The sequence below is a fragment of the Ceratina calcarata genome, unplaced genomic scaffold, assembly GCF_001652005.2.
Source record: "Ceratina calcarata isolate Rehan_Ccalc_2016 unplaced genomic scaffold, ASM165200v1 scaffold470.2, whole genome shotgun sequence".
NCBI lineage: Eukaryota > Metazoa > Arthropoda > Insecta > Hymenoptera > Apidae > Ceratina > Ceratina calcarata.
In genome coordinates, this window is record NW_017171129.1 from 577,838 (window position 1) to 588,823 (window position 10,986).

The window sequence follows — 10,986 nt, forward strand, 5'->3', positions numbered from 1 at the left end:
ACCATTATTTACGTATATAACCTATACATCCTTAAAAATCTGCTTGTTTTTCAATCTGTCGTTGTGTAAATTTCCTAGAAACAAGTTCGGAGTACGAATCCCTTTTATAAAGAAATAACTAGCATATTTTGCGACCGAGTTTGAATTATTTTCACAGAGAGATCAAACGCGTTGCGCATTATGCTAGTAGATTTTTCAAAGAATATTCTTGAAAGGGATGGCTGCTTTGCCAACTCGGTCGACGACTTTCTAGTAAAAAAAATTTTGCGAAATTCACCGATGCGAAGTTAGTTCCGTACTCGGAAGTTCTCTATGCTAATGTAATGAAGTCCGCCGTTCGTTTCAAGTATATGACCAACTCTCCGAGAGTCGATCGAACCGACCGTTATTCATTGACTCTGTCTTTTGAATAAACGTGGACGTTATACCGATTTTTATAAGACCGAGCAAACAATTTTATTTCAGAACAATTTAATTCCCCGGGAAACGTTTGCGTATTTAAGTTATTTCGAGTATTGATCAACGGCGTTGATGGTGAAAGGAGGGGGAGGGGGAGGGGGAGGAGAGGCATTAAACGCGTTTTCTGATAAAGTAACTGCGAGCTCGGGCGAAATGTAATTTGCCGCGGCAAAGGAAACTCGGTTTCTGTTATGTTTTATTAATCGGCCGACGTGGCCGCCTTCATTTTATTTATCTTTCAACAAATTCCTTTCAATTATTCCCGAATATTTCCCCGGGCCGTCCCGCATTAATGAAACATAATATATACGAGCGGCCGCGTTGAATATTTTACACAGTTTTGTTTCGAAACGCGTAAATTTTAAAAAGTACGATCACGATCGACGATTACACGGACGATAACGAAATTTGCGAGAACTCGTTGGTCGCACGCGATTCAAACGAATTTCGTGCGATTAATTTCCATCGGAATCGTCCACGTTAATTCGCAAAAAACACGTTCGACGCTGAACGCGTATTTTATTTTAACGCGATTGCAGAGAACCTGCAGTATCTGCGACTGGGCGATAACAATTTGCACTCGATCCCGAGCGACGCTCTGCGACGCCTGCATCGGCTTCGCCACCTCGACTTGAAAGCCAACAACATCAGCGCCGTAGCGGATGACGCTTTCACTGGATACGGGGACTCCATCACGTTCCTAAATCTTCAGAAAAATTTGTAATTATCTCGTTTCGTTGGGTAACTTCCTTACGGGGCGAACCAGCACTTATGTTCGTGGTCCCGAGAGTCTAGGACCGGGCACAGTTCAGTTTTTGATCGTTCTGCGCATCTCAATACTTTACTGTGTATACTGAACCGTGTGGAGGGAGTTCGCTGCGACCTCTACAAGCTTTCAAGCTGTGTGAAACGGTCCTAGATTCTCGGGACCGCAAGTATAATATCGCTTTGAGATTGATCATCAAGGGGCGCGGTAGCGGCCCGAAGGCAAGTTTGAGGCCCGTCAGGGGGCAGCATTGCCGTCGGGCACCGCGTACCTTATTTTTACACGTAAATTCGACATTTTGAATTTCTTTCGTGAATATTAATTGTTTCCTCTGTACTTTCTTAATGCTTTAATTTAATACTCTTGAGAATTTACTACAGGCATGGCCAAAGGTGTCGCGCACGCGACACGACCTTCAGCGGGAGCCTAGGTGGGGATGCGTTAAGTAGTGTGAACGTATTATGGTCGGCTGTATTACTATGATTATGGTACGAGGTGGGGAAAGCTATTGGAGTAGGGAGAAATGAGTTGGCCATGCCTGATTTTGTATTGGTTGGCCACGTGTCCTTTTAGGTCTTCTGTGTTTCTAGTTCTATGCTATTATCTGTTTCCTGTTTCTTGATTTTCATTCTGATTTTCACAACCTTTGGCATTTGGCAATCTCGCATGATCCACTTAGGTTAGTTTAGTTAGTTTGTCTCTTAACTTCTACAATCATTTGTCTAGGTTAATTTCTGCCTTGAGAGTCCTTGTCCTTATTTATTATTTTCTATGTGCATTGGTTTTCTTCTTCGCCACTCATGCAGTCTTCTAGACCTCGTCAGTCTTGACCCTGCAGATCTAATAAGCACGTTAGAGTTGTATCTTCGATGATTGAAGTAAAGACGACTCACTAAACAGAATCGTTGCAGCTTCAGCTTCAAGTGAAGATCGTTCTCGAAGCGATAATTCTGGCTCGCCCCACAGAGTTACGTATCACGTAACGGGGAGTGTTCTATCTTCTTTGTTATCAGGATCAAGGTACTGCCGACCCTGGTTTTCGAAAACCTAAACTCCCTGGAGACGTTGAACCTGCAGAACAACAAGATCGCCGAGCTACCAGAGGAGGTGATCGAGAACATCGTGGATACCCTACGGCACATCGATATCACCGGTAAGCACTAAGGACTCTTGAAGCCTCGTTCACCGAACCTTACAGAAGCTGGGCAGTAATTACGATTTAAGAGACGTCTTTGAACCAGCACGTTTTTCATTCTCAATAACGGCACCCCTTAACGTCTTCTAGTCGTAATTACTCCTCGAGCACCTGCCCACTTGAAATTCATCCGTTCGTTAAAAACTCTTCAAACATTTTCATTAAAAAGTAAAATGTCAAGCGAATCAGAAGTCTGGTGATTATAAGAATTAGGAGAGTTAGAATTCTTGATCAATTGGACAGCTCAAATCAAGGATTTAAGGGATTTTTCTTATGAGCACCATAATTTTTTTTCTCTTTGTCCCAAAACTAGTGTAAGATATTGAAATGGGTGGTTCCTGAAGTGATTTTGAACAACATTTTCCTTAGCGAAAAAGTGGTCCGAGGCGTGGTTGAGGAGTTATTAACAAAAAACCCTGACCAATCCGAGCGCTCGGTTAGCGCGAGCTACGAATCGGAAGCGTTGGCTCGAATCTGGACGTCTGGCCTTTGATGCGTGAACAACCGTTTCACTCAATACGAAGCGTTTTAAGAAAATGACAAATAATCCGAGTCCGGATCCGAGTCAACGCTCCCGATTGGGAGATCGCGCCAATCGAGCGCTCTGATTGGTCGGAGTTTTTTTGTTAATAATTCCTCAACTACGTCTCGAACATTCGGTCATTATAATGAGAACTCATGCTGAGCTAAACATTGCGACACTTTATAACTTTCAATGCTGATGATAGGAAATATTCAATTTTTTAGTATTACCATCCCCCATTTTACAACTGCCAGCCTGAGATATTAGTTGTTTTCATCAGTTTTTATTTTTGGCAACAAAATCGATAAGACCTTAGTAGATAACAAAAATGGCGCCACCGAAAAAACCCACCTAATGTCTTTCCACCATGAGATCTCGTGTATCATTTCTAAAGATGTCCTTTCTTATTTATTCCAGATAATCCACTGATCTGCAACTGCGAGCTGCGATGGTATTCGGTCTGGCTGGGGAACCTGAAGGACAAGGATGACGAGAGGATGTCGAGGAAGCACACTGTGTGCACGATGCCAGCAGAGCACCGGGAGTACTCCGTGCAGAACATACCGTTGGAGAGAATGGGCTGCGTAGGCAAGAACGCCGGGAGGACTTCATCAGCGTCCGGCTGCGTCTACGTGGAAACGGTGCTTCAGGTACTGATCACAGCCATCGCTATACTTTAATCAGGATCGCCTACCCGAATATCTGTACCACTGATTCACGAACGCGGCAATTTCCTCGTTTCCTTCGTTCGCTAGAGTCGGTCAATGGCGCCACGGTCGCGGAGACGTGACGCCGATTGACGACTCCTTCATTTACCCATAAATTTAAACAATTGCAACACCAAAAGCCTCGTGATTCGAATTATACATTTTTGAGGTTATGAAATTTCGTTTGAAGTAAAATGGGAGACGAGGAAATTTCGATCGCGAGCTAACAGGGTGAACATAATTGCTCGCATAATGTCGTACGAGCCTTTATTCACCGAACGTTACATATCAAGATCGTTGCCAAGTATTTTCTGGATGTTTAATTAAAAAAATGATAAAAAAAAAAAATGAAGTTCGCGTAAACTCGCGGGGTAGTAAAGCTCGATAGAGAATTCGAATGTCTGTAATTTAGCCACCGTTTTACGACCCGCGGACATTCATCTTATACATATCAGCGCGTTCCTGAGAACGTTCTTCTTGATGTTGCACGTTCCCACGTCGCAGTCTCCCGTCAGCAATATTTCCCCAGTGCATAGAATCGATAGATCTTTCCAGTGGTTTGGTCCGTTGCTGAGAGAGTTCAGGGTCGATCGGAATTTCGTTCGTGAAAAGTAACAATGGCGGTGATCAGACGCGCTCTTCAGCTGGCGTCTTTGATATCTTGAGATCGTTCGGTGTGTTTAACTCCATTTAGAAAGGAGCGGTCGAAATGAAATAACGACGGTTGATAAAACGTAATGTGCTCAACAGGAAGCCGACACTTGTCAATTCCGGCAGAGTACATACATACATACATACATACGCAGAGAGAAACGTAGCTATCATTCAAATGGTTCGTAGCTTTTTGTTTTGTGGTCCCGCTGCCCCGGGCCTGACGCGCGTGCGCGGTAAGATCACGGTTAGTAAGAGAGATGGGGCAAGAAATCCGTCACGACGGTAGTGGGGATAACCTACCAATGGTGGGAGTGAGAAGAAGCCATCCCCACTACCGTCCTGAGCGATTTCTTAACCCATTCCTGGGTAGACCTCTCAGCAACGCCGCGAAGATGATCGTCGGGTACGTCGCAGTTGCATACGCTTTTGCCAAGCACGGTCAACTTTAAATAATTTTGCGCTCTGAGTTCCCACTCCTCTAACGGTTACACAGATTGCGACGTGCGGACATTGCTCGTAATATTTCGAGTTGCGAAACGTGTTCGAAGCTCATTGAACGAATGAGCGCGCACCACCACCACCAACACCACCACCACAACCACCACCACCACCCCTCGGTCAAGTAATATTGATATCTATACACGTAGGATATTTTTAGATTCGATTATTGCGAATCGTGAAACGTGGAAAGTACGATGACAAATCCTGCACGTAAACTCAGCACGTAGAAGTAACAATATTATTGCATATAGTCTTATATAGAAACCGGTCGGTTGCAAATATTTGTCGGGCGACACACGGTAAATAACCATCGAACACCTTTCGTAAACTGTTACGTATCGCGCAAGGATATTAATATAAAAAAAAAAATACATTAAACATGACACGTGGAAAGTAAATTGTGTTTCACAATTAATAGAGTAATTTCATGTTAAGGTGATTAATATTACGAGTTAGTTTAGCGTAAGAGTAACGTCACGATGCGAGCCATCGTTCCGAAGATCGAAAGGATATACAGAACGTTTTTATTTCGTACTCGGCTGTACTTCCGAAAACCCGCATGCTTCAAAATGGCTGAGATTTTGAAAATATGTCTCTTTTTGGTAAAAATTATGATTGCGAGATGGATTTTTCGTGACTCGAAAAAAGATTTTTATCGTTTGAGTGTCATTGCCTACATTACCGACGTAGTTACAACCGCGGGAATACGCAAAACAGCTTTGAAAGCGAGTTAGAGAATCTGCTGTTTTCAATTAAGAAAATCAGTGACTCTGATAATGACATCGAATGGTTAAGAGAAATGGAGTTAATTCTAATAAATAATAAAGACAGCATAAAAAGAGTCTGATGTATATTGAGAGCAGAGAATCAGGGAAATATAGCTGCTTATAATACTTTTTTTATTATACATTCTTTTGTTTTTACGAAAATCCTCAAATCTGCTTAAAAATTTTCATACACTTTTTAAAAGCAAAGTACAAGTGTGTCGGTAACATAGGAAATGACTCTGAATTGGAACAAATTCTTCTTTCGAGTCGCTAAAAATCCTCGGGATTTGAATTTACGTCGAGAGATTCACCCTAATTTACGTTAGAATTATACTTTTTTATTACACATTCTATTGTTTTTACGAAAATCCTGATACCTCCGTAAAAATTTTCATAGACTTTTTCAAAAGTAAAGTACAACTGTGTCGATAACATAGGAAATGACTGAAATGGAACAAATTTTTCTTTCAAGTCGACAAAAATCCTTCTCGCAATCATTATTTTTATCAGAGCATAATCTATTTCCAAAATTTCAGCCAATTCGGTGGTTTTCGGAAATTTAGCCTCGAACTCAGATCAGATTATTCTGCAATATTGCCTGTCGATAACTGTAATTTCTGCATTGCATCAAACGGGATCGTTAAAAAAGAACTCCTCCTATCCTTCGATCGTTAAGGAACGAATGGTCGCGTCGGTATCACACAACACACACATATCATTTATACGCCCAAAAATTTAACTTGTAAGATAACAGTTAATTATTAATATCGATCTAAGGCTTCATTGTAATCTCTAAAGAATCGTATACATATCGTGAACGTATGAGATTTAAGAGAATTTATTTGTTAATATATACATAATATATATACGTTACGTATATACATATATACACATTATTACGATCATCAAAGATATATTATATACCTATATATTATATATATATCCAGTGAATCTTTTTTTAACAATCCGTACGATGATACAGATTGTTCGCGTTCTGTCGTACCAGCGAATAATTTAATTCGTTTCATCATTCAAGTTTTTGCGTTCGTTTATTTCCTTAACCTCATGGATTTGTATGTTTCTTTAAACTCTTATCTATTGCGTTCATCTATTTCCTTAAATCCTTATCTATTATTCGTTTATATCCTCAAACCTCCATAGCAGAATTCGAATTAAAATTTTCTCAAGCATAAATGAAATTAAGTTCAGGAACGATACGCCGAGTGGAATTCTCTGCAGGCCCTACACATAGCTTAGGATCCGCAGGAGGCATATCGACATTTCAGTTTCATCCAGGCTCCTACTTTTCCATCCGCTGGTACAACAGATCGCTAACAATTGTAAATTCATAAGGACGTTATAATAGAACAGAAATAAACCCATTGACTGCGGTAGTGGCGCTGCGTGCAATTTTATCTGATGTAGTTTTAATTGAATCGGTCGTACCGTTGAATATGAAAATTGAATGCAATTAATAATTGAGTAGAATTAAGTGATGATTCATTCGGTTTTACTAATGACTCCGCACTCAATGAGGTTGTCGATTTAAATGAAGAGAGTAGTAAGGTTAGCGTAGAACACCCACCCCGTGAGCCAGGAGTTTACATCCCTTAAAGACTGAATCGAAGGGAGCTGAGGTCCATTTTCTCTCAGTATCGATCCGTTTCAGTTTATTTTTTACCAAATGGTCGATTATTTAAAAACGAGTTCAGTAATTCTATTTTCATTTATTGGCTCGTTATTCGGCTAATAGAATTAGGTCAGTTTTGGTTCATTTTATTTCTGGTTTTACTATTTTTTTAGGTTTTTTCTTACCAAATGGTCGATTATTTAAAAACGAGTAATTCGACCTTCATTTATCGGTTCGTTATTTGACTAATAGTATTAGATTACTCTATTTCCCGAGTGACTAGGAGCCTTCCGCGCAGCTTAAAGGTGGTGGGGGCCGCAGCGAAAGTCTCGGACCTCCCACCACGCGTTATTCGCCACCGACCACGGTTCATTATACACAGTAGGACAATAAGGACACGCTTGTATTGGGAACTGCTAAATATGGGTGGGAGATGCGCAAAACGACCGAAAACTGAACCGTGCCGACTCCTAGTCACTCGGGAAATAGAGTATAGGTTTGATTCATTTTATTTCCTATCAGATCTGGTTTTACTATTCTTTGAGGCCGACTAAAATTCAGTTTTTCTTGATAAATTCGACCAACAAAATCTGGCTGGCATAAGGAAAAGCGTCGGTACTCCTGGCTCATGTAGCGAAACATATCCTCTCTTAGGTGATCGTAGAAACGATGAACTGGGCCAGTCCCTCGCGCGCGTATCCGCGCGTTCTTGGGACGAAACCCGAAGAACCATGTCGAGACATATCTTTGATCGCCGTAGGTTTTCAGTCTCGCCGGCTGCGTTGTTATTATTACTAATTATTATAAGCGGTATTTTTGTACAGTGTCTTACAGTGGTGCCGGGGTCGTTGCAGGCGCAGCCGACGAGCCGTGCGCGGCATAGCCATATATATATATTATTATTATTATTATTATTATTATTATTATAATTATTATTATTATACATATATAATATGGATACGTATATATTTATTTCGATCGTAGCGCGTAATACTCTGAGACGCGAGAAATTGTTCGACGTGTACCACAAAACCACGTGAGATACCTGTAAGCGTGAATCGATCGAAGATCGTGAGAAGTGAGTGGCGGGTGAGAGAACCACGTGACACTTTTAACAAAATGGAGGCAGAGCGAAGCCTCCATTTCATTCTAACCTCTAAACCTCTAATCCCCCCCCCCAGTCTCCTCAGTCCCCAGTCCTCTCTATTTCTACTTTGCTATGAACGTCCCTCGTTCAATCGTCGAGATCTCGGTGCTCTCTTCTACATAATGTCCGCTTCGTTACCTGTGCGCACCAAGCTGTCGTCTTATAATTATTACTGTATACGCTGCTCGTGCAGCTCGCAAGTACACGCAAAACATATACACTAACGATTTTATCGATAAACACGATGGATAGTACCTATATAGGTTATGTCTACCCCTTTCATTAAGGTTAGGTATTAAAAAAAAAAATCGCGTGATCTTGAGACGCGAGTGATTCTACTATCTATGCGTGCATTTATTATCACGGACTACGTACACGATTTACACAGACACACACGGTTTTACACAGACACGCGTGAAATCTCCATGCCTAAAACGACATATCGGTGTTACAAACGTATGAATATTAAGTATAAATCTCTATATATATATATATAAAAAAAAAAATGATGTATAACACAGATATACACGAAGTTCGTCTGTATATGTCTATAAATATTGTTACATACGTATTATAAATGTATATGGTGATTATTAAGATGGTATAATTATTACGTGATGTATGTATTACGAAGCATCTTTCTCTCGCGGCGGTCCGCGACGCGGGCGTCTAAACTCAGATTCTAATGTCTATATGTCATCGTTTACTATGTCGTTAACAATTAACGTGTATATGTGAAACCTTCAAACAAATAAAATGTACCTAAGCATAATGCGATCAGAATTATGCTGTATCCTCGATTTTACAGTTTTATGTGTTCTCTGGACGTTCAGCTTCTATATTACATCTGGCCAAGTGATTTTATATTTGTGTTGCAACTTTCGTTTCTGATTTTATGTGTACGAAAAGTATAAAGTAAATGAAAATTTCATGTATTTGAATTAACCGCGCTGGGTTCCTTATGGCGAGTGTGCTGCTAATTATACCTGAGTTCCCGAGTGTCTAGGAGCGTTTCGCGCAGCTTGGAAGGTGGTGGGGGTCGCAGCGAACCCCCTCCACACGATTCAGTATACACAGTAAAGCATTGAGATGCGGGGACCAGCGTTGAGATATTTTTTACCTCGAGTCTCGCTTCCCCTATTTTTCGCTCGTATTTCGATCCCCACTACTATTCCCCTCATGCGTGCTTATGCGCGTTCGCGAAGCTCTCCGCAGCGCTACCGTGAAAATCACTGCATACCCCCACCAACTATTGATCCTCATCATTATCGCGTCGTCCCCACTTTCCGGCCGAGGTAAAAAATATCTCAACGCTGGCTGGGACCGGACTCGGACACAGTTCAGTTTTTACAGTTTTTGATCGTTTTGCGCATGACTTCGTCTAGTTCTACTGCTCGCCACGAGAGATTATGGTAAATGTGTCAATTTCCAATACAAATGGCGATTGGTCAAAGTGGTTTCGTCAAACTAATTTCGCTAGAGACTGAGATATTGGAATTTATTGTGTTAAAATCTGTTGCTTGACCAAATGACGTCTATGAGATCGTGTCAGACTTATGGAAAAGTGCTGACATCTTGATTTCTATTGGAATGGCTCAGTGGATGAAGTTGAGAAGTCCAGAGAACAATTTCCTTCTTCTCTCGTTGTGATTTCTTTATCAATTTGTGGATTGTAAGTGGTCTTTTTATAGAATAGCTTGAAGTAAGTGTTTTCGTTTTATATAATTATTTCTTATCCTTCATTAACAGCTTCTTTGAATTTTTAGCTTTAATTTCATTGGTGGATTATTATGTATCAGTTCACTATGAATCAAGAGCTTCTCTAAAAGCTCTTTCCCTAATCACTTCTATATACTACTCTTTCACCTTTAAGTGGCGACAGTTAGGCCTTACATTAAGATGGATAATCAGTTGCATTTTGTTTTATTGTACATTGCTTAGTTTTAAATAAAATTGTACAGATATCAAATTTTTGTATTCTGTAACTTATTTAAAAGTGAAATAAAAATCTTGTTGAAAATGTATATTATTGTTTATTCATTTATTAACCTATCCACTACTCCCAGAATAAGCAGTGCTCATTTGTTAACGAAAACGTGGAGAAAGTTGTACAAACAATTTTGTTTATAAAGAATCAAGAAATAAAATAGAAGTAGTAATTTTTATTTTGAACGTTAATTATATTTATATATTGTTAATCTTAATAACATAAGGTAATGCAATTATTTATTTATGCTCTTTACTTGGCATTTTCTTACCTGTATCACTATCTGATGTTAATATGAAGTCATCCATTTTTGCAAGAAAATAAAATAAGTAAAGTTATCTTAGATACGTGAATTAAAACAAATGTAACCACGTAACCCCTCGCCATTTATGTCTATGGAAATTGGACTTACACCATTTTCATAATCGCTACGCAATTTCTTTTATTAACCAATTTTATTGAAAAATTGAACAAAGCATTGGTAGTTTTTAAAATATCAAATATTAACTAGTTATAAATAAAAAGTTTATACTAAATTAATTGCAAATTATGTGATATCTCATAATAAAAAAAAAATGGACTTACTTTCAAAATAAACGGTCCATAATTAATATTCTTTCACTCATAACCGTGACCTCCCCCACTCTAAA

General features: G+C 39.8%; 1 protein-coding gene across 10 annotated transcripts in view; it reads left to right on the forward strand.

The window, feature by feature from the left end:
- LOC108627417 (leucine-rich repeat-containing protein let-4) overlaps positions 1-9,132 on the forward strand; it is a 171,579-nt gene extending 162,447 nt beyond the window's left edge. For all 10 annotated transcript variants that reach the window (XM_026815583.1, XM_018028649.2, XM_026815582.1 and 7 more), the window contains 3 exons: positions 999-1,179; positions 2,239-2,378; positions 3,361-9,132. In XM_026815583.1, coding sequence (XP_026671384.1) covers positions 999-1,179; positions 2,239-2,378; positions 3,361-3,623 — 584 coding nt within the window. In that variant the 3' untranslated portion in view covers positions 3,624-9,132. The remainder of the gene's footprint in view (positions 1-998; positions 1,180-2,238; positions 2,379-3,360) is intronic.
- Positions 9,133-10,986: the final 1,854 nt, after the last annotated feature.